General features: G+C 46.3%; 1 protein-coding gene across 1 annotated transcript in view; it reads right to left on the reverse strand.

Moving 5' to 3' along the window:
* EXT1 (exostosin glycosyltransferase 1) overlaps positions 1 to 25,201 on the reverse strand; it is a 188,589-nt gene that overhangs the window by 158,049 nt on the left and 5,339 nt on the right. Inside the window, exon 2 of the mRNA XM_009881027.1 lies at positions 24,577 to 25,193. Within this exon, the coding sequence (XP_009879329.1) occupies positions 24,577 to 25,193 (617 nt within the window). The remainder of the gene's footprint in view (positions 1 to 24,576; positions 25,194 to 25,201) is intronic.

Consider the following 25,201-nt stretch of genomic DNA (forward strand, 5'->3'; position numbering starts at 1 on the left):
TAGACTTTGCCACAACAACAAATCAAACCCATCCAAAGCCAGAAAGCATCAGAGATACCATTATCCTCAATAGACTTACATCAAGGCTGAACATGACTTGCAGTACCCGGAGGAAAGAAAGGAAAGTGCTGAAAATAAGATATTAAGAGCCAAATTAATTGGTGACATAAGCAGGTACAAGTACATTGAGTGAAATGGAGTAGCTTATGCCTGCAATGAATATAACCATAAGCATTTAGCAGGTTCTTCCTCGAGTCTTTGTTTAAACAAATCCGAATTTATTAGTCTGTTGCTGAATAAATATGATAAATTCTTATTGAAATTATCCTCTGGTGAGCAGCAATAAATACTAGGCAATATTCTTTCAAGTGATCCATTATTTTAATCTGGCTAAGAGCAACTCCAGGTTTTCTGCATGCACAGACAAAAGTTACCTTCAATACAATAAGTGAGTGTAAAATAGCACAATGCTGCGAGTTTCGGGGGGAACAGGGAAACATTCCCAATCTCAGTACCAAATTGAGCAACTCAAGACACCCCATCTCTGTGGAGTTCATACGGTAACAATACAGAACATTTCCATACATAATTTACAAGCTACTATGAAATGCTAGAGGTCAAAACTTCCAGGGCATATTTTAATGGTAAAAACATGCACTGCATGTCAGATCAGCCTTTGTGGTATTACCAAAAAAAAAAAAAAAGCATGGAGTAAAAACACAGACAGCATTTGTGATTAGGAACAAAAAAGCCACCATTTGTCAGACATGGCATCCAAACATGTTTCAGAGTTTATTTCAAGAACCAGTACTTGGACACACACGCACACACTGACCCCATAAAGGAAAGGAGGAGAAAAAAAATCATTTAGAAAGCATTCTATTTGTGCTCCGTTACCCAAACACACACACAGAGTCACCTCCGCACTTCCCAGTGCCCTCCAACCATAGCATTTAACAAACCTTGGTGTTGTGAGACACTTGCAAGCACTGCATTTTAACACCACAGAAGATGACATCCTTTGGATGCTTCAGCCTGTGGAAGCTGAGGCTCGGGCTGCTGCCTCACTTGATCCCTTGCACAGGGACTGAAAGCAGGCAATGCCTCATCTTTCACACCGTCCCTCCAAGACATCATTTATGGCAAAGCTTCAACCACCGTTAAACTCTTGGTGCAGCTGCACTGAGGACCTCCTCCAGATGGGCTACAAAAGCCCTCAGTGGCAGCGCTGCCCATCCTGGGCACCTCTTCCCTGCCTGCACTGGCTCTGCCTGCACTTCCCTGCCTGCGTCTCCCATCCCACAGAGCAGCAAAGTGTATCACATACCACTGCAACGACTGCTTCCCAATTGCTGTGATTTCAGTTGGGACAGAGTTAACTTTTTTATTAGCAGCTGATATGGTTTGGATTTGGGATGAGAAACATTTTTGATAGCACACTGGTGGTTTTGGTTGTAACTAAGCTCTCAGGGCCTTTTCTGCTCCTCACACTGCCCCATCAGCGAGTGGGCTGGGAGGGCACAAGAAACTGGGAGGGGACCCGGCTGGGACAGCTGACCCCAACTGACCAAAGGGACACTCCATGCCGTACGACGTCCTGATCAGTATGTAAAGCTGAGGGAAGAAGGAAGAAAGAGGGGACATGTGGAATTACAGCATTTTGTCTTCCCAAGTAACCGTTACACATGATGGAGCCCTGCTTTTCTGGGGACGGCTGAACCCCCCCCTGCCAATGGGAAGCAGTGAATGAACTTTTTTTTTCTTTTTTTTTTTTGCTTTGCTTGCGGGCGTGGCTTTTGCTCTACCTATTAAACTGTCTTTATCTCAACCCACAAGTTTCTTCTCACTTTTACTCTTCTGATTCCTTCCCCCATCCAAACTGGGGGCAAGTGAGAGAATGGCTGCGTGGTTCTAGCTGCTGGCTGGGGTTAAACCACAACACCAATGCAACCACACATGATTCTTCATACAAAAAAAGCCCCTAAAACACATAAGCACATAATATAAAAGTTGCAACACATGAGGGAGACAGAAAATAAGACAATTTAACTTAAGTGGTTACACAAACTCTCTGCCAAAGGGACACAAGACAAACATACTCTATTTAAAAACATCTCACACACCACTTTTACCATGTTTAAAAGAAAATTACACTCTTTAAACCAGAGACATTTGCTAAAGTTCAGGGCCCTGTCATCCCTGGGCTTTCCCCAAGGCTGCAACACCCGGGGAGCCTGCGGTGGGGAAGGCATCTCCCCAACAGCTCTGCCTCCATCCTGGTTTCACACTGGTTTCAGAAGGTGAAACGGCACCTGATGTGAGTTAGGATACCCCAGTGGATAGCTGGCTCAGCACAAACCCTGCCAGATCTACCTCAGATCATCACGCTTTGGTGTTTTGTTTTGGTTTCTAAGGAAATGTGGATCAGTGGAGTGAGTTCACGCCAGGTTTGTGCTTTGAAATCATGTGCTTGTGGTGCACCATCCGGCACTGGCAGCTCTCTGATTTGGTTTGGTTTTGAATCAAGGTGCAAGACGCAAATGCCCTCACACCAGAAGCCCTCCAGGTCAACGTGGACGCGTTTCAAGCCCTGGTGAGGATCTCTGCTGCAGGTGTGTTTGTTTCAACTATGTGGTTGCCCATGTGGTTTACAGTTTATACCTCACATTAAAAACTGAGAGTAACCTTCTCACCTTCTCGCTACCCGAATCAAAACAGTGTAACCCTACTTCAAGCGAATACACATGGGAGAGAAGAAAAGGCTGTTGCACTGCAAGATAGAGCCACTTTGCAGATTCTTAATTCTCCCCCTCCTTGGGTTTTCACACACAACATTTATCTCCTTGATATCTCCTTGAAGCTCGCCCTGCTTCTCAGTGCCCAGCAGACGTCCCACCAGGCACGCACCCAGCGCTGCAGCTGAGCCACCCCGGCATGGCTCAACCAGAGACCCTTTTTTTTTTTTACAGTAAGAAGTGTAGACCTTTACACCCTTGGTCGTGAATATACCCCCTACTACAGGGGTGTACTTTACCGTTTAAAACAAAATATGTGTTGTTTTTTTCCTAAGCCACTCCTGCTACTACTTTCTAACAGCAGGCTGCTTTACAGTCTTCTTTATTATCATCCCCTAACTCCAAAAATTACAAGGTCCAGCAACAGACTAATTCCTAACAAAGATGCTGATAATCTTAAACAGAAATGGGTCAGACAACAGCTTTGTCTATACCTCAGGAAATACTGCAGTGCCTGCAGCCTCCAGCTCTTCACTTTGGCTTTCCTTTGAAACCCCAAAGATGGCACCTTTGTCTATGCACTTTTCAGTCTCAAACGCCCCTGTAGTTTACTGCGATTTGCCTGTGAAAACACCAGTAACAGAATATCCTCTGCCAAAGGACGCCCGTTGCCTTGATACGGTCCCTTTGCACAGAAGCCTCCACCTGACAGAAGTAGCTCCGTCCCTTCCTCCACTTCTTTCCCACCCACCAAACAAGCAGATGCACAGAAACAGCATCTACATGCAGATGTTTCATCAGGAGCACACTGCTCTGACAGCAAACTGCCAGGTTTCCATAAAACGCGTCTGGGGAACGGCTGCGTTTCAGATGACTCGGGGAACAAAGGCTTAAAGAAAAATCACTGCATCTGCACCAGATCTTCGGAGTATCCTTTCCTCCTCCCTTCTTCCCACTGGTCTGGTTTCCCCCGAGTATCTTCACCCAGCAGTTGTAAGGGAAAGCAGATACAAGAATATACCATTGTCATTAATGAATTGGCTCAGTCATGCCGTTAACAGCCCCACTTAATTGTACAGTATTTTCGCTTGGCAGCTTCTCCCACCATAATGTAATAACAACCCACCACACTGTCCCAAGTGAACTACCAGGGCTCAGTTTACCATCTCGCTTTATTCTCCACACCAACTACCCGAAATGCTATCCGCTTGACTCTTACTGCCCTGTAATTAAGCGTATAGTCAAGATTAGAGTAGTCAATATCCATCTCAGCTTTCACGACCAACCCACGGACATGGTCAAATAAAGAAATATCACTGCATGGGGACACTTACCAGCAGGATCTTCATTATAGGCAAATCTGTCATTAATCATGAGGTCCAAGATGGTGGTTTTAGCTTTTTGTAGTAGAGAAACAAAGTCAAGTTTATATATACAGCTGACCTATCAGTAATAAGACTTACCAAGCACTCCCCTCCTGTCTCACCAACCCTGTCTTACTGTTAACTAAGTCCTGTAACTTAAAATAAACAGTCTGCCTGGAAGTATAAAAAAATCTGGACTTTCACCACTTCCTAAGTAACCATGAACGCTACTTGCGAAAAGCTTTGGATGCAGCCTTAGAAAGACAAAACCTCATCTGAAAACAGAAATGGGAAATATCCCATGCTGTTTTTTCTGCATGCAGGAACACAGCTTTATACACACGTAAAATATTACCGTAAGCTAAGCCAAACCCCCATTTAGGAACAGAAGTAGCTTTATGTGATACCTTTAATCTGAGGATCATGGAACACTTCTAAAAATTCAGTAATCCCATCTTGCAGACAAAGAAGCTAATGTACAGCAAAATTGCTCGACTGAAACGGAGCTGGAGAAAACAAAACCCTCAGCTCTGCTTACCACACCGCATGGCACAGCAGACTGGGATTTCTTCTTTTAACTTTGGTGCTATGTCTAAGTCAGTAAAAACTATTTTCACCGTTCTATGAGGTAGGTACTATTTTAAAAGAGTGCATTTTTGAAAGCGTGTCTTCTATTTCTTCAGGCTCCAAAGACTTATTATTCTCCTAATTGACCCTGCCAGCTTCATCGCAACCAGTCAAGCTGCACGGCAAGCTGAGGAGCCACCCGCTGCCTCTGCTAGCAAAGTCCTCCTCACAGACTCTGCTCCTGGTCCTAAAGGGAATCCATAGTGGCGGCTGCTCCTGGTGGCTTCAGGAGGAAATGGAGAACCTCCTCCAAGCAGAGGAAAGCAATCCTATAGAAAAGGAGACCATCAAACAGAAACTCAGATGCCACTGTTTCTATGCTCCTGTAGACAAGAAATACTTGTAATTTCCAGCTATTTAAACACAGTGAGGTCAGAGTCAATGAGAAAGGTCTGGTACAATTGATCCTGGAATGAGGCAACAATACTACTTAGGAACCAATATGGATTTTTTTTTTTTTAACAACAGTGTAACGTGGCATGTTACAAAAATAGCAAAACCTGATAAATATAGAAGATCTGTCTTCCACCAAAGAGCTGAGTGCTGGAGTCTCTATTTATGTATACATTACTAGCAACACCATGCACTATATCCAATTACAGTACGATTTTTGGTTTCGTGCGTGCGATTCCTGCCCGCTGCCCCCACCAGCCTCACAAGGAATCACACTGTTCTGCACAGCAGAAAAAAAAAAACAAACACACCCCTGGCTACAAACACAGTTGTCTTGCCTTGTGACGGGAAGCTTTCCTTTATGGCCCAAAGCATTCAAACACAGAAACCCGATTTCTTCTTCCCCACACTTTAAATATTTGTCTAGGCCATTCCCGAAGAAACAGCTACACTCGCTGCCCTGCTATTGCTAGACACTCAGGTTCGGCTATTGATAAAGACCAGAGGAGCGACATGAGGATGGGGAAGGGGATCCAGCAACAGGAGTCCGAGAAACCTGGGCTTCATTTTCTGTTCTGCACCAGCTTCCCAGGCAGCCTCGGTGTGCTGCCTGGGGCCACGGTCTCCCAAACCCCAGTGCTGGGGGTGACACTGGTGTGGCCTCATCTCTCCCGCTGCCAGCTCAGCCTCCTCATTTGGGCCAGCCCAACTGTGTGCGGGAAGACACTGTCCTGGCCACAGATATTTGGGCTGATGTTGCAAATGCAGTGAGGGCCCAAGGGAATCACCTCCCAGCAAACATACATCACCAAGACCCAACATCTTATCTCCCCAAACCACAGTCCCAGTCTTCTGGCAGCAGTCCTCCAAACATCCCATCCTTTTACAGTTCGATGGGGAACACATCGTGTAGTGAAAAGCACCAGGCCAGGGCAAAGGGGACAAAGCGAGGTTTGTATGTGCTGTGTCTTGAGGGGCTGGGAGGTGGTGGTGTTGTTTTATTGTGTTTTCATAAGAAAGCCATGGGTTAATTAAAGATAATTAATTGGGTGGCAAGACACTGGAACAGGTTGCCCAGAGAAGCTGTGGATGCCCCATCCCAGGAGATGTTCAAGGCCAGGTTGGATGGAGCTTTGAGCAACCCGGTCTAGTGGAAGGTGTCCCTGCCCATGGCAGGGGTTTGGAACTCGATCTTTAAAGTCCCTGCCAGCTCTAACCATTCTGATTCCATAATGCAGGGCTTGATGTCCTATGATACACAAGTATCAGTCACGGTCCACGTAGATCTCACAATAAAGGTGGGATGTTTCGAGGCAACAAGGAATGTCTGGCCATATATTGAGCTCTGACCTTAAAGGAGGATTTCAATAATAAGCAAAAGCTTCTCCATCGAAAAGCAATAGGAAAAAAAAAAAAGTGCTTCTCTTTCCTTTGCAATGGGTTTGGCCCAAAGATTTAAAGTAAAAAGCTATAAGTGAAGCTAAAGGACTGCAATTAATTGATCATAAGGTATACAGGCAATTGGTCGTGGCTGCACTTGCTCTTCAACACCAACGATTTTTCCTAAAACTTTCCCTCTACTGCTGGAGACCAGGCTCCAGCTCCACTACACCTGGATGACAGACCCACAACAGCCTTAACTGGTCTCTGTTGGGGATACTCAGGTAACGCCTCCTGTCCTCCACAACTGCCCCTTCTTCCTTGCACTCACTGGTGTTCATCCAAACACACCACGCCAGGCCAGGGAGCCAGGTGAGCTCGTGGAGCTGGCACAAGATCCCCGCAGTGGGATCAGAGCAGCCTCAGTGCCAATGCAAGAGGAGCAGTAACCGTCCACCCTACACCACAGGCCAGGGACACGGGTCTTACCCGACGCTTGTGGGATGGTAACAAGACAACCAAGCCCCACTGCTGTCAAACCACAGCTGAGCAGGATTATGCAAAAAAAGTATGAGTTTTCTGGTCAAACCACCATCCCACTACACTGACCTACAGCACCGATGTGCTCCTTAACACCAACGTGCACACCTCCAATCATCTGGTAGCCCAAATTCAATTAGTATTATGCACTAGGACACAAATCACAGTTCTGCCAAACCAGTCACAGTATGTGGTGTGGCATTTACATAGCATTGCCTCCTGCCTGGAGGATGTCTGCTTGATCTAACAAAGCCAGAACCGGTCTAAGAGATGACACCCACAAAAGCTTGCCACAAAGTCTGGGGCCACATTGCTCCCTGTGCAGCATATCGGAGTGGCTTTGGCTTCCAAGACCACTCCCCAAACAGAGATCACACCACTGAGGTAGTGATGCCGGCTCCATCTGATCTGTTGATGGGTCATGTTCACACCTAACCCCACAGACAAAGAACCAAAGAATTCAAAGAATCTCCTCCGAGTAATCTTTACTTCTTCCTTGGGGGGACTGAAAGCAAACTAAGAAGAGCAATAGTGGCTTCCTCTTCGATTCTTTCAAGCCTCCCATTCAGCTCTTGTTTTCTGGGAAGCACAGGTGAACTCAAAAGCTTTCTGAACACACATACCTCTCAGGGCTGCAGATGTTTTGGAGCACTCATCCTCCTCAGCCTCAAGTGGAGAACGCCACAAGGAAGTCCACCACTTGGCACCAGACTGTAGAAGCCCTGAAATCCCCCTCTCCTGGCAGCTGTACTGTCAGCTCCAGCAGAGCCAGGAGATCCCTCACTTGCCCAAACTCAAAGGAAAAAACATGGAATAGTTTCAAGTAGGGGGTTTAAGTGTATGGGAGCAGAGATCTTCAGTGAATTGTACTTCCTATAAAGAGTCTCACAAGTAACTCAAGCTGCCCGACGTGAGTTCAAGCCAGTTCTTTCTTCCCTCCCTTTTTCACCCTACTTCTCTTCACAGGACCACACTCAATAATGGAAGAGTTTGTGTTAAAGTGTTAAAGTGTCATCTACATAAAGGTTGCCTAGATACTTTGAAGACAAGTGCCACAGAATGTGTGCAAATAACAGGATTTCACTTTATGTCACATTTAAAAGAAAATGCACCCAATGCTACCACTCTGCACACAATGGAAAGAGAACAAATAATGAGTCCACGTCACACTGATAGCACAACTGAAGCTAATGGCTTGGGGGGGGGGGGTGTTCCCCCACACACATTTACACTGGTAAAGTGAAACCCATTTATTCTGGAGAAATGAGGAGTCGGAATTGGAAGCTACCCAAACTTATAAATACAATTCTGTTGTGAATGCAAAGCAACTCTAGTCTCAGAACATTTTGCAGACATTACTTAATAATTAAGGACCAGTAGACTTTCCAGGAAGATATCTTCCAACTCAACACATGAGCGAAGTGATTCCCCAGAAAAAAAACACAACAAACCAACAACAAAACCAAAGATACGTTTCAGACCTTGCATAAAAAACTAAGGGGCATATTATATAGTGTGGGGGGTTGTCAAACATCTTGGACCATTTGACTTATAGCTGGACTCTGCAGCCTCCGACACACAAGGCACATTTAGCTCACGTGTGACACGAGACTTTGCTGCAAAAGGACACATTTACACATCAGCCTGCAATCTGGCACCCATCCTCTGCTTCTCTGGAGGAGGGCAGGCTTCTATTTGAATAGATCAAAGACCTCTGGCCATGGAAAATAATGCAAGCACAGACATAAGGCAGCGGGTGCCTCCTAGCACCCTACCTGCTGCTGCTGGCCATCCGCTGGCTAAAGACCCAGAGCAGCCACAACTGTGCTGGTGAACAACTAAAGCCAGCAATCTGCGCATTACACTAGTATCCCCAGACAAGATGACAAGAAAAGCATATTTCAAGGAAAATGTATTTCAAGGAAATGACTCCAACGCAGGCCAGCGGCAGCTCAGCACATGGCCGTGCCTGGGCACCAGGCTTGCTAGGGGAGTATCTCCCAGCTCCAGCCCCACCGTCGCAGCCTCTTTGCAGCACGAAAGATGCAGGGAGTGAGGCGCTTCAAGAGGGGGAGATTTCTCTCTCTGCGAGGGTATCGTTTAGCAATTTGCTACATGCTCCCAACCCCATTGTTTCCGAGACTTGTGGAAGAACAAAAGCAGCTGCTAATCAAGATTCAAAATTACAAGGCTCGCCTTGCAGAGAGAAAGCAATACCTAAGTCATATCTGCTTTTGAGAAGGCTGCAATTCACATAAAAGCTGAGTGAAGCTTTATTTCCTCTTCTATCACTTTAATTAATTGTGCAAAGAAGAATAGGGTCGAAGCAAACGTATTCCAAAGCATGCTGGAGTTGAAGGTGCCTTGCATCCCCACAGCTCTTTGTTTTCATTACGAAAAAGTGGATTTTTTGCTTATTACTATTTTAAAGAAAAATAAACAATAGGCTTAGACTGCGAGCTTTCTAAAATGATTTGGTTTTCACACTTTACCTTTACAGCAGCCATAAGCCACTCACACGTCTCACTTTAATATCTAATTGGTTTAAATTATCTAGTTCCACTTTTTACCAGAAAAAAAAACAAACGCTTGCACATGGTGGGTTAGGGCAAGACAACGGGAAGAAAAAAGGCCCGATGACCAGCCTGGAGGTGGACCAAGCCAGCAATGCTCCAAAGAGATGAAGACACAGCAGCAGTCAAGGTCTGTCAGCAAAGCAACAAGGGTCAAATCAAATAGTCCTCACACACATCCAAGCGCAAACGTGGAGGTATGGCATTGTCCTTTATGCTGACAAGGATAAGAAGGAAGGGCTCAAACCCAGCTTGAAGGCCCACAGCTCAGAAATGCTAACCTTGCTCATGTAGCCCACAGATTTTTCTCCCTCTTACTTTACCAAAGCTTTCAAATAAAATCCATTGTTTGGAAGGGAAAATTTTCCAAAAGGAACACAAAAAGGCTGTTCCCCACCCCCAGAGATCCACCGGTGCAATGCTGTGCGTGCACTCACGCTACCTGACACCCTTACGCACCAGGGTTGGAAACACTGTAATAACAGATTCTCTACTAATTTGGAGACGAGCTAAAACCATACAAAGGCATCCTTTATCTCACAAATAGACCAAAACAAGGCAGAAACGAGCTCATTCTTAGGCTTATAAAACACGCCTTTAGCCTTTACAGATAATTATGTTTTATTACTCTTCATTTTATGAGGATTGTGTTATACAAAACAAATACCAGATGCCTATTTGTTGTGTTTGAGAGGGGGGGGGAGGAGGAGGAATCTCTGGCGAGCACTGCTGTAAGCAGCCCTGCTTTTAATTAAACTCAATAAATGCATAAAAATTAATACTGTTTGAAACCAGCAGGTAGGAAGCACATGCATGAACTGTAGCCGCCGAAAGACCCTCTCCCCTCTGAGCTCCCGCTGCAAGAGCAGCCGCTCACGAGCCTATTGCTCGGGGCTGGTGCTCTCTGAGCAAGGCTCATCACATATGCATTTCCCTGAAAAATTAATACCAAACTTTGCAGATAACCAAAAGCTTAAAAAAAGCAGGGGGAGACAGCAGGGTTTAATGCTACTTTTGTTAGAGAGACACACATAGAAATAGCCAGGAAAACCTGTAAGGAGGAATCAAGCAGCTTAAAGATGGGGGAAGAGGAGAGAGAAGGCAAGGAGGTGTGAAGGGATTTCTGGTGACCTTAAAATAAAGCAACCATCCAAAATGGGCCGGGTCCTTCAACTGTTAACTTGCCAGACTCACACAACATGCTCCCAAACGGCCTGAGAGAGTGTGCAGGACCGGACCCCACGCCTGAGACGAGGAATGCGCATCTGAAACACGGGGACACCACCGGAGGGAGGCATGCACAGAATGCCCAGCACAACAGCAAAAATGGGACACAGCTCCTCAAGGACAGTAAAACACAGCTAACTTTCCAGCAACAGCCAGATGTCAGCCATCCACCCCCCAAGAGGCACCACTAGGAAATGTACTTCCCATTTTCAGTGGTGGTTTCCTTTTTCACTTAATTGCATTAAGACTCAATCAAGGGGGTGACAATAGACACTTCTTACTTAGGGCCGATACCAGCCCTACATTGTAAATCCCATTTTCAACATCGTGCCTGATAATGCTTAAATGTTCTACAAAAGAGACTGGAATTGTGTACGCAGGATCTCATTGCAGTGGGGAGCCTCTTTCTGGAAAGGTTTTTTTAAAAAAGAGAGAATTTAAAGACAGGGTGCAGCAGTAAACACAAGGTAAGTAGCAGTGGCATGGTTTCCGCGCTTTGCTGTTCATTTCCAGGTTTCCATCTGTCGTGATTACTGAAATTGAGGACAGGTCTCCGCTATTATCCTCCACCAGTGCATATTCTCAACCTACTTCCTAATGAAGTTTGTTTACAAATATTCATTAGATTCCACGCTTTATTAGCCCAGTCAGTTAATTATAAGACCACGGTACCACAAAATGCAATTATAGTAATCACTGCATTGATTATTGTGAAACATGGTTACCCTGAGACTGAAGTTAAAGTAAATGAGAACTATTGCTATAACTAGTAACCAAACCGACAGGGCAACCGGGGATCACACCAACATCTCTAAATCCTTAGATCTCCAGTTTTATACTCAAGCAACAAAGACAATCTCACCGTTAATTATTTTACTGTGACCTCTGTCAGAAAGACCTTTCATTAAAAATGAAAGAGCAGTAACAAACCTTTTGCTAGAACGGACTATTCTTACAGGTCGCCAGAAACAGCTAACAGAACAAAAGCTGAAAACCTGTTTTCACTGCAGTTCACTGATGTTTTGATGCACAAAGCCAAGAGATGCATGTCCTAATGGCTCCACTGGTTATTTTGGTTCTCGGCAGCAGTAACCAGGCTGGGGGCAGTGAAGAAGAGTCCCACAAAAGATGGCAGGTGCAAAGTGCAATGATTTTTTGACACCCTCAAACGGTTATGACAAGGACCAGGATACCCTGCCACAAACATAGAGCAAAAGTCCATCCAGACTGTGGGGCACTCAACCTCCAAGCTCCACAGCAAAGACGAAGCAGGGCTTGGGGAGAGGGCAACGCAGGCAGAGGTAGCAGTGGAGAAAACAGCCAGGCCCATGGTTAGGCCCACCAAAAGACACACACAGAGAGTTTAGAGATGAGTGGGGATTTGGGGCTTCCCTGAGGCTGAATCGATGGGCTAAGGCCAATGGAAGGAGGTTCCACAAGGCCAAGTACCGGGTCCTGCACTGGGGTCACAACAACCCCATGCAGCGCTACAGGCTTGGGGAAAAGTGGCTGGAAAGCCGCCTGGGGGAAAAGGACCTGGAGGCATTGGTGGACAGCCAGCTGAATAGGAGCCAGCAGTGTGCTCAAGTGGCCAAGAAGGCCAACAGCATCCTGGCCTGTATCAGGAATAGTGGGGCCAGCAGGACAAGGGAAGTGATCATCTCCCTGTACTTGGCACTGGTGAGGCCCCACCTGGAGTACTGTGTTCAGTTTTGGGCCCCTCACTACAAGAAAGACATTGAGGTGTTAGAGTGTGTCCAGAGAAGGGCAACAAAGCTGGTGAAGGGTCTGGAGAACAATTCTTATGAGGAGCGGCTGAGGGAACAGGAGTTGTTTAGCCTGGAGAAGAGGAGACTGAGGGGAGACACCTTATGGCTCTCTACAACTACCTGAAAGGAGGTTGTAGAGAGGTGGGGGTCAGTCTCTTCTCCCAGGTAACAAGCGACAGGACAAGAGGAAACAGCTTCAAGTTTCCCAAAAACGCGTAGATGTGGTGCTGAGCGACATCGTTTAGTGGTGGACTTGGCAGTGTTAGGTTTATTTGATCCTTTAAGATCAAGTGTTAAGACTTGATCTTAAAGGTTTCTTCCAACCAAAACAACTCTGTGAGCTGAGGGCACCTCAGTGCTGGTGTGGAGCTCAGGGAGCAGGACCTGCATGCGGCTGGGCAAGGGGCATGTCCAGGCCATGGGTGATCTGACCAGGACAGGACACACTGGGTCTCTGCCCATGCGAGGTCCAGCCAGGGGCAACCAGGCGTTGCTCAGATCTTCCAGTTCTTCTCACCCAACCTACAGCAACCCAGAAACGGCATTTATGGGCAGATGGGACAATAAGGTGCTGGTCTGTTCTTAGCTGAAGGTGAACGACCGACCATCTCCTGCTATCAACAACTCGGGTACGTATTTCCTAACATGTCACATGTACAGAAGCCATCTTCCAAGGAACAAAGGTAAGACTTTATTACCATTCTCTGGAATTAAATTTTGGGAAGGGCATAGAAAAGCAATCGCATTTGTGTATGTGTGAGCTCACAAATTAACTCCCAGGAGCTCCATTTATGGCAGGGGGGTCATTTAGGAGGAGAAGCGAGAGCAGCGAGTGCCCATACCCACCAGCTTTGATGTGTCACCCGCCGCCTTCACACAGCTCCAGCCGCTCGCATACTTTGATTATCCGAGCTTTCCCCGCCACCGCTTCACTCTGTCGCTTTAATCTTGCCACAACAACAGCACCGTGAAAAGAAAGGGGGAGAAGGAAGAGGGCAAGAAAGAGAAATAACGAGAGAGAGAGAGAGAGAAGAGATTTGGGGCTGGAAGTCAACTTGATGGAGGAATCTGGAAAGATCTGACGTTCCATCAGCGAGATGAAAGAGCTAGAAATAAGGGATGTGTCACAAGTTTATTAAGATGGTGGCACGATTCCCGTAAGGAAAGCACATCTTTGACACCTCCTCGAAATCAAGAGCCACCCAGCAATCTAGGACTGCTAATTTTAGCACCAGTTTTATCTTTTGTCAAATATGCATAAAAGCTCCCCGAGACACATGTCCAATCCAAAACCAAAACATAATGTATTTTAAAATCTTACTTAAACTGATCCACGTGCCAGACTGACCATCAAGCCAGAGCTAACACCAAGCAGTGAAAGGAAACCTAACACCAGCTTGAATTAAAACTTGCAGAACTATAGTTAAAAAAACAGGCAGGGAAGGGGGGGAGAACAGATATGAAAATGCAGGATTGTCTGAAATATTTCCCCACCTTCAAAAAGTGTCGCCTTGAAATTCCTACCTGCTTCACTCACCTTGCCGCTATCAGATTTTTTATTACCGCCGCTTTTGAGAATTTCTCTGGCACTTAGTATGCAGGAGCAGTGCGCAGGAATAGATCCCGCTGCCATAGATAATGCGGTTCTAAGGGAAACCCATCAATTGTTAATGGCCATGCAAATTGTTGAAACTAGAGAGTTATTCACAGTTATCTCGCTGTGATTTGGTAAGTGTCCATGCCTGATGTGATCACTCACTTGATATATTATTCCATTACAATTCAAGTAGTAGCCTTACCTTTTGGGTTTAACTAAAAAAAATGTGAGAGAGAGTGGGAGGGTGAAGGGATGCTATTTGTTTTAAATTATTTTAAACAGTCATACATACCTTCTTGTGCAAAGGTTTTACAGTACAATAAATCCCTCCCTGAGACTACAGTCATGCCTTACTGAAACATTTAAATCCCTCCGATCAGAAACTAAAGGAGTTTAGCATGCAATTTCAGACCTTGATCTTGCAAAGCACTTTCTTACGTTTCAACTGTACACATGGTTTCCACATCCTTTGTGGCATTGGATCTTCCAACTGCAGGTTGCACTGTTTTATACCTTCTGATCAGGGTATCCTACTGCTTATGCTAAAATTTGCTGACATTTAATAAGCTATAGGCGTCTCCTCAAATCCATAATGCATTCACTCTCTTGCAGTACCAACTTACTGATCATTAATTTTCAGCTTTACTGCAGCTCCAACGTATCAGATGCTTTTTTTTTTGCTTCTTGTCTGAGATTTATTACTTTTAGCAAAGTGTACTTTGGTTTTTTATTTTGTTTGCTCGTTTTTAAACAGCCCTTAAGGGGAAAATGTTACTCTTCTTTATAAAGCAATTCTGAAATCACAGTATTAAAAAATAAATCCTGTAATTATGTTTCCCATTAGAATTGGATAAATTATAATTAATTAAAAGAAAAATCTGCTAGCACCCAGCACAATGGTTGGTGGCAAATCGAGTAGATGAAACATTTATGTGTTTATCTTCTTGAAGCAGCTGAGTCTACGAGCAGACACACCCGAACAAGCCTTCAGAGATATAAATTCAGACATTATAAACAAAGATTTGTCCTTCCCTTCACATAAAGTTCTGATTTTCAGAAGCAGCCTACAACAACAATTTTGATGGGCTTCCTAGAAGTTACACCCTGAACTACCTGATTGCACCAGGAATTCCTGTATTGTGATTAAATGTCTGCAATCATAAATGGCGTAAAAAACCGTACCAGAAGAAGCTGAGATCTTCTAAGAGAATGAAGAACATCAGGATTCCTAACCAAACTCTGCCATGCTCACCCGTCTCCAGCACTGCAGTTGGGCAGCTGATGTTCTCCATCAGCCTGAAGGCTGTAGGGGTGATAAAGCATACTGCAGTTGTAGGAAACAATTTATACCATCCTCCTTTTTACAACCTCGGAGAACTAATTATTAATAGGACAGGGTCCCCCACATACGCTTTGCAAACGTTACGGTATGCATTTTCCATTTAGGAATTGCTGCCAGTATTGCTACGCGCAGCCCATCAGCACCACGCTCTCAATTTTGTTTAGGAGCTGAAGAATGATTGATCTTATTGATTTCTGTCAACGGTCTGACATGGCCATATTGACTGGTGGTAATTTTGTGGGAGGAGCTCGGAGGGGAACTGGAGACAGCATTTTCTTTAACGTGCCATCCTGCCCGAAGAGAAAATGTCGCTGAAGATGACAGTACTGCCATCGGTGGGACGGCACCGGGACTCGAACCGATGCAAGTGAGCAATGAGACATTTCCCATGACTGTGTTTACAGCAAATCCACTGCTAAACACCCGACTGTATAATTATAATCTATTACAATTATGCAAAGAACTAACATTTCAGAAAGGCCTTCTCATTTCCCATTCTTAGCACTGAATACTTTTGTTTTGCAGCCAATCAAGTAAATTAGCCCTAATTCTGTTTCATTCACAAACACAAAGAGTATATTAGAGGAAAAAAACACGAACAAACAGGAAAGTCACTTAGGAACCCGGGGGTTATTTCTTTTTCATGTATTTTGGGACTAGAAACCATCATGGGGGAAGAAAGTCAACTTAAGGCAGCAGAGCTTTACTGAATTTGCTAACTGCACCGCGAGAAGCCTCAAAGGAGTGATCAGAAACGGCAGTGCTTCAGCGCCTGGAAAAGTGGTAGCCTTTGTTAGTGTCTGAGTGAAGCAAGGAGAGTTAAAAGGCTCATATACCAAACATGACCACGTACCCTGACCTAGGAAAAGTGTCAAACCCCAAAAGAGCTTTTGAGGGGATTTCCTCCCGCCCATACACACAGAGAAGAGCTGCTTTATGCTGCTTCTGACAACTATGACCTTTTATCGGAAAGTCACAATTTAGACCTACACTCACTGATGCTTCCTGAGAAGGGGACACAGAAAACATTAATGAATAATATTTCAGTTTCACATAGCACTTTCCCCAAAACATTATAAAGCCCTAAAGTAGCTCCCAAAAATGCTTAGGGAAAGCAAAGCATTCTTCCCCATTTCAAAAGCATACGGAAATGTAACCACAGTGGCCAGCGGCAATCCTGGCTGTCGGACTGCAGCCCCAAGACCACATGTGCCACAGGTAGAAGGCAGGACGTCCTGCGACAGCCCAGCCAGCGCATTTCACCCAAGGACTGCAGGAGCATAGAGAAGTCTGTCTTACCAGAAAATGAAATGGAGCCTGATTTAGCCAACACAAACACCCCAAACTCTACCACCTTTAAGGAAACAACTGCTTAGTGCCCCACCTGCATCCTTGCCCAGGAGACAGCGCTACACCACCTGAAAAACTCAGGTTAAAGTTTTTTTTTGCAAGAGGCAGCGGGAGAGGCAAGCAGGGAAAGCACAACATGTTTAAAGAAAATGGCATATTCTCTCTCGCCTAACCCCCTTGACTGGCTTAAAGTTATGTCTTCTTATTCCAAGAAATGATAACACTTTAAGAAGTCAGATCACATTTGCAAAGCCATCAGAGTGGCGGTACTTACACTGGTTCTTTCCAGCAAAGCAGTTAGGCACAACATTTTGCTGAGGTAGGGCCTTTATTTCTTAAAGCATTAGTTCCCTTTTCTCACGTGAAACAAACCTCCTCTCTTTTGTTCTCATTTGGAACTCATTCCTTGAACTAGTTTCTCCCACGCCACCGTAGCATGCTGATCTCTGTCTCTGAACCACCTCCCAAGCCCCACGGTGCCTGAGCTGCAATAGCAGGACAAGGACTGCTCTACGCACACTCTTCGGTTTCTTCCACTGCATGGGTGTCAACTGTTCTACAGGATAATTTGCTCCGCAAATGAAAAAAAATAATGACTCCCACCACCCTCTGGCCTGGATCTTTACTCCCCCATGCACGCCTGGTGCCGCAGCCCCCTCCTGCCCACTCCAGAGACAGGGAGATGAGTTACCATCAGCGTTGCATAGCACTGATGCTCCCTCCAGTTGACTGAGGAAGCTCCTAAAGGAAGAGTGAGACACTGATGATGTATGTCCCATTTCCTCCTGAAATTTGGATTAAAAAAGAGGAAGACAAAACCTTATGTAAAAGCACAGCATAGCTGGATGAACAGAAGAGGAGGAAGAAATCTACTGCTCAGTGTAAACCATGAGAAGGTTTTGAAACCTATGTGTCCCAAAATACGTGGCAATGTGGAAAGCTGCAGAACCTTAAATATAACCTGAAGTTATACTCACACATTCCCACATGCTGAACTAATCTCCATACGACGTGGGACAGGAGTATACATCTTGCATCATCATCTCAATATAGCCAAGTCCTTGAGAAGTCAGTCACCCTGGCAGTACGGAGCACGGCATTTAACTCCCTTCACAGGCCAGACAGTTATCTACGTACCTACCGATCATTTTTCTCTGGTTAGCAAAACTGTTTGTTTACCCAAGACCACAAAACTCTGTGGATTTTCTGAAAGAAACCCTGCAGAGAGAAAGGGAAAACAATCACAGATAATACTCCAGAAATCATCAGATTACAGCACATTCTCTTGACTCACATCTGTTGAGTAAATAAGTGCTTTGTGCCGACCAGTTTCATTTACCTCCCTCTCCCACAAGCAGCTGCCGCTTTACTTTCCAGTGCGCTGTTCCAGGGCTGTATGTGGGGCAAAAGGATTATTTCCAGCAGAGTCAAACTAGTAGCCTTTTTCGCTCGGGTTTCCCTTGAGTTGAAACTCCTCTTGTTCAATCCCATTCTCTCGGGGATATGCACCGCTTCAGAGCTGCAGGGATGCAAAGAGGTCCACACGGCTGGGAACACCCTCAATGCAGCGGAGAGCGGCAGGCAGCAGCACGCAAGGAGAACCCCAAATGCGGCCATCCCTCTCCCTTAGGAGCAGTTTCAGTGAGCTCACCTTAGGCTGGTACAAAAAGCCCTGCAGAAGTTGGGATTTGCCCTGTGAAACGCCTGGCCAGGGAGGGCGAGAAGGTGAGGGCACCATGGGATGTTCTACAGCACCTTGCTGAGGGCGCCTCACTGGGGGCACGGCAGAGCTTCATCTTGCCCAAATGGGTAGGTGGAAACATTACTTTTAGTTCGGTTCTGATCTGGGTTCAACAAACCCTTCAAACCACCCATTTCAGGATTAATTCTGCTTAAAATTAAAATGATGACTCAGGCCATTTTTTGGTTTGAATTCTGTTCTACCGCCAAGCATCTCTTCAGTGATAATTTCTTGTCAACAAGTTATCCTAGAACAATTTTCCTAGGCAGAAAAAAGAAAAGCAGAGCCCCTCTGGCTGTGAAAGCAGTGATCACCTACGTTTCTGCATACAGAAGACGCCTGCTCTGGACCAGATCAGCCATCTACTGTAATGCCTTGTCACCACAGGGCCTCGTATGAGATGCTTCACAGAAAGATGCAGAAAAGCCTGGGGCAAGCAATTATAATAACTCGCCCCACAAGAAAACTTAATTACTTGAGGTTAGGAGGGCGCCTGGTTTAAGGCCCGTGGGCAGGGCAGGTTCCTCTGCCGGTGCCTGACCCTACACACCCGGCCACACACGCTGCGGCACTCGGCACCGCTCGCACGGGGAAACACACTCATGCCCACATGTCCACACTTTTCCACCACTTTTCCGAGAGGGAAGAGCCTGGTGCAAACGGCCCAGCTGAGGATTGCACCGCTGGCCAGCTGCGAACACAGGGATACTCCTTTCACCCCTGCTCCCAGCTCCTGCTGGGGCATCAGTCCGCCCCGGAGCCTCCCAGGTGAGAGCTCCTACCCACCCCCCCAGGGCACTACTTCCATTAAATTGTCATTTAAATGGCACATAAAGCCACTTCACAATACACAGAGAGAACACGATAGAGCAAATCCCGTATATCTCAGACATACGCTAAAGCTTTGTTATTTACCTGCTTACTGCATTTTGGAATAAACGCATCATAAACCAGGCAAATTTCCAGTTTCTTGAAAATAGATATTAAAATAAAAAAGCAGTCTGGTGGGGATAGGTCTCCGCAGGAGCCAAGATACTCTGGGAAAATGCCCAAGCTCTCTCAGTAGTTCTTGAGTTTCATCCAAGCTCCCGAAGCAGCCTGGTGATATACAAGACGCACGGACTGGTTCCCATCTCAGTTCAGATGTCCCAGACAACAGCCACCCTGAACTGGAGGATTTCTCAGCCCTGTCCTAAATAGCTGCAAAGGAGTTGACTTGTGAAAGCTTTCAAATAATTCCTAAAGTAATCCAGTAAGTGATTAAGTGTGGCGTTTATATTGCTATTTTAATACAACACATTGAGGCTCAGTATGCTGAAAATACAAGAATTTCACCTCTGTTTGAAACATGCACATACATGCGCATGCAGCCTCCAAATTACCATCACATGTTGGATGGGTATGCCTAAGCCTTACTTCACATTTTCCTGCGGGTCTTGTGAGTGGCAAAGTCATTCCTAGTGTCTAATTCTACCATTTCTTTTTTCACATGTGTATTTTATTCCTGGTAGGAAGGAAGTGAAACTAAAAGTTGCTTTTCTTCCCATCCCGTGCTTATTGCACGACTGTAACCTTTGCTCAGGACAGTATTTTCATGGGTAGGAGGTTCAGCCATGATTGACACGTGTTCCACCGGTACAGTGCACACCAGGTAAACCTACCAGGTACCAGAGACCAATGAAAATGTTCCGCTGGATATTTTCACTTGCTCAATGCTGTCTTGTGCCCTGCAGAGATGTCTCACAGCCTAAGCACCCCCGTGTGCTGCTGCTCTCTCCCTCCTCTGCCAGCACCCAGCAGCCCCAGGTGGATCTGTGCACAGCTCCTTCTGTAGTCTCCTCCTCAGCCACATGCCTCCAACCTGCTCTCGCAAAACTAGTCCCACCTCCTGAGGTCCTGCGTGTTTTGCCTGCCTTTCTCAGTTCACTCTTGATCACACAGGCTTTCTGACCACTGATTAGTCGAAAAACTTAAGTCTATAAAGAACACCCCTCTACACTAGTTGTTCTCCATCGTAAGTTCACATTTCTCCAAAAATATATTTTTTTACTCACTTCCCCGTCTCCATCCTACTCCCTTCAACCCTGGTTCATTATTCATTTTACCCCTTTGTTTCGTTACCATCATTAACTTCAGCTATCCTGCACAGGTATGAGCAAAAAGCCTCCTCAAATGAGCTTTTAACAAAACCTTATATCTTTGGATACCATTGCTTTCTCCATCTTCCAAGGGCAGGGCTGCTGCAGATAGGGGGATACACCACTGACATTATTTACTTTCCTAGAAAGATCCCCATTTTGCCGCAAATCTCTTCTCTGCATCTGGCTTTACTAGAACATCGCATTCCTCCATTTCTTTCGGCATCCATAGTCATTTATATTACCTTCCAAAAAGTAATTATTTGGAACCAGTTAAGCCTGTATGTGAATTCTGCCTTTGTTTAAAACACATTGTACATATGTATATATTTAGACTGTCATTAAATATTTAAGAGGCTGTCTTCAAACTTCAGCAGCAGCACTGTTTGTTCGCTTAACCCTTTGTGAAATGGAAAGCTTGATGCTGAAATCCTACCGTGGAGGAATTCAGAAAGCCCAGTTGCCCCAGTGCTGGGTGACAAAGGCCAACTTTGACAGTCAAGTGCACCGTAAAGGAACTAGAGTTTTTCTTTGCTTTTTTCCTTTATATCCTGTTTGCTAGCAGACTAATCGTGATAATGCAATTCATTTTATTCTGCATCGGCTTTATCTGCTGAGATGCATAACCGGGATGCAAATTAATTAGCTGTAACTTACAGATGGATTTTTCAGTACAATTCAGGGAGACAGTCAAATACACACATGCTCTTCCCTCCTTCCTCCAAATGAAATAAGACACTCTATGCGTTTTCCACAGGTCACGAAGGCACCTTTCTCAGCCTTTTCAATCTCCTAGAGAGGAAACAACGCATCCTGCAAACAGGTGGACCTCCTTCAAACCCAACACAATGTTGCACCGTAGACGAAACCCCATCACAACTAACTTGCAATGTGCACTGACACCAAGCATAACACAACATAACACTACCACCCTGTTGACACAGGATTACCATGTTTTAAAATCTGGTCACCTAATTTACCCGGCTTGGCAAGGCCTCCACCCAGAGCTAATCATTTATGTATCACCCTGGCAAGGACTGCTATCTTGGGGCCAGCTCTCCACAGCCAGGGCACCCACACTCCTGCCTTTCACACCAAGTGAAAAAGTGTAAGCATCACAGCAGAGGAAGCGAAAACCAGCACAGAAGAGTGCGATATGCAACTTTCACAACTCTATATGGATACGCAAATATACGTATCTTGGAGAACACATTTCTTCTTTTTGATTAAAACCTTGAGGACGCATTGTTAAATCCAAGCCCAAAAAGCCCCAGGAGAGCAGCTCTCTGTGGGGTTTTCAAGGCCCAGCTGTATTTGGAGACATTTCTTTCCCAAGCACTACAGCCTCGTTCATGATCGGATGCTGTTTTAGGTGTGGTGAATAGCAGAGTCCCTCCTACAGCTTTCACACCTGGGCTACCCATCGGCACAGAAGCATTTCAACCGGCTGACTGCCGCGAGGCTTCCCTGGGGATGTGACCTTGTCAGAATTTATAAGGGGAGCGAAGCACCAGGCGCGGTCCACACTTGCACGGGAGAGACAGAGAACGCAGGCCACCGCAGGACGCAGTGCTGGGAGATCAGCAGATGGCATACTTTGCTGTGAATCGGCGCCGAAGCAGGAGTACGAAGGGGCAGCAGCACGCTCTGGCACGTGCGCTCGCTCAGATAAGATGCCGGGTTAAAGAGCTTCAGCATTCTCAGTTGTTCTCCAGAGCAAACCTGTTCATCTCTGTGGCCCAACCACAGACTCAGCTTCAATTCTTGGAGTAATCTTATTTCTTGTAATCATCTTTTTTTTACTTCCTGTCTTTAACAGCAGTGTTGCGACGAATGTTTAAGTCCCCATATCCCACCCCAGACATGGCTGCATCTTGGCAGCAAGTACGGTTTTTGTATGAATAGCACAGCGGACCAGTCAGGTTCATGCTTCCATATCCCCTGAGGGTTGTTATGTACAGCCCTCACTACAAAATAAGTGGCAAAAACACTTTGGGAAGGGCAGAACTTACGGGCAGAGGTCTATCTTTTATTAGAACAAATGGCATAGCTGTAAAAAAAGTGAATATGGCCCTACTCACGTCAAACCACGGGAGGGTATGTTTGCTTTTGTGACAACTCGACAGCACATATGCTGTAGAACACAGCAAATAACCAGGACTTTACCTATTTGTAAATTAGCTCCAATTACAGAGATCTATGCCAAAACTGAGCGGAGTCTGCAAGGCTACAGTTGTCAGGTCTCCCTTCTTCCTCCCAAAACAATATTCACTAAAGGAGGTCACAAGCCAAAGGGACCGCCAGGTCACGAACAACATGGGCTTAGCTTAGTATCTTTACTGATGGCTCAGTACCGCCACTGTATCGCTTCCACATGTGTATCACTTCACCACTCACCCATCAGTTTTCTGAAAGCAAATGGGATTTAAAGTCCACCAAGTATTTGCACTGCTCTTTCCTCCCCCTCTGCGGTGGATTTACAGTAACCGGAGGGTGAGCAGAGTTCGCCCAGGCACACGCAGGCTTCCCGGCGTTGCAGCGCTGACCTTCCCAGTCTCTCCCAACCCCCTGTGGATAGTTTCGGTGGAGAAACCGGCAGCCAGATGGAAATTTTGATCAGCATTAATGCTACCATAGTTTCTTCCCGACTGCTCTCCAGGAGTATTTTTCCACCCACGTTCCTCTGTGCATCGCAAACCCCTCCAGCCGTTGGCAGCTCTCAGTGCAGCTCCACCACACGCTACTCAGTGCTATACGGCTGGTCTATTTTAATTCAGCGTCTAACTCCTGCTACATGGGAAACATTCTCATGCGGAAAACTTCATATATAGACACCCACTCTGCAGCAAACGGAGCGGTGGTCGGCATTTAAATGAACTAATCAGTTGCGAACGGCTTAGTCAGCATCACAGTCCTGGAGGCAATTCCCAGGAAGTGATTTTCCCAGCAGCTATATATACAAACCTGAAAAGCAGACTGGAAGACAAGGGCAGCACCACAGCGACGCAAAATTTGGCTACACAGTGACACTACCAACAAAAAAAAATCGGGGAAAGCCAAAAAACCAAGCATTCACAGAAAACACACACTCTGCTCGCACCACCGGTGTTTCCTCTCACATGAAAAAAAATCAGAAACTCAGACACAGGACGTGAACACAGTCAGCGTTTCTTTTTCCTCCTTTCTTTACCAATACTGTGCCGGTTTGAACAGAGAGAAAAAAAGACAGCAAGGCAAGTTACTGCCTTATCTGTGCAGACACACAGACACCGGGCAGACGCCGGGCAGTGCTTTTTGCAGAGAGCATCCCAGCTATCGCCCTCAGCAACTAACCCACTGCAGGAGCTGGGCTCACGCGTGCATTGAAGAGGGCTGAGGACTCGCACAAACTTTGTCTCGGGGCAGGGAAGGCACAGGGCATCGAGTTTTAAGAGGCACTGAGGGGACGAAGGGCAGTGCCAGATGCCAGAGCATTCTCCGGCAGCATCCTTGCCACTGGCTGCGTTTGTGGAGCCAACAGGCTGTGGATGCAGGTCATCGGTCCCCAGGGCAAGCGACGCCAGGGCTGCGGGACACCTCCCTGCCATCTCCCCAGGCCAAGGAACCGTCCAGCCAGCCGGCAGCCTCGCCGGGGACAGGAGGAGCCACCAACCCGCCCGACGGAGAGATCGCGACTTTCCTCTGGCTGGCAAGCAGCCGCCAGCGCCTCGACACACATCTGCTCACATCTGCCCGGCAGCCAGGGCATGCCGGAGTGCCCCTGGGGATACATGCATGGGGAAGGGACGGCGCTCACTTACTTTTCATATTCAGCGTTGTCTCTATCGCAACGCGAATCCTTGTGCTTTTGCCAGTCTTTGCCATGCTTGCAGGTGGTCAGGAGGACAACATCCTCTCCGTTATGGACGTGATATAAGGCTTTCCTGGTGTCTGACCCTATCCCCGTCAGGTACCTTTTCCCCTTGAATACCAACATGTACTTCCTGAGAGGAGGGATGGTGTTAAACCTCAAAAATCCCTTCTCCCCTCCTGTCCTAGGATGATCCTTAGAAAAGAGTGGGATAGAAACGTCAAAGTTGGGTCTGAAGTTTTCAGTACTGATGCTGGCTTTGGCCAGCATGGCCTGGCCGATGTCGAACCCCACATCCTCGGTGTAGTCGGGCCAGGTGCCAGAGTATAAATTAAAAATCAGGTGGTTTCTGCCGTTGTTCCACAGGTGGAGGCTCTGCACCTTGGAGCGGAGGTTGTGCACGTACTGGGGGGAGAGCTGGTCCCGGTCCAGCGTGTCCAGGCTGAGGACGAAGAGGCAAGCCTGCCCGGGGTCGGAGGTGTAGAAGCGGGAGCCCTCGATGGCGGCCAGGACGTTCTGGTAGCTCTCGGCGATCTTCTCCCCCTTCTGCTGCGGGTAGACGTAGACCTTGAAGC

Source organism: Charadrius vociferus, unplaced genomic scaffold, assembly GCF_000708025.1.
Source record: "Charadrius vociferus isolate BGI_N301 unplaced genomic scaffold, ASM70802v2 scaffold2, whole genome shotgun sequence".
NCBI lineage: Eukaryota > Metazoa > Chordata > Aves > Charadriiformes > Charadriidae > Charadrius > Charadrius vociferus.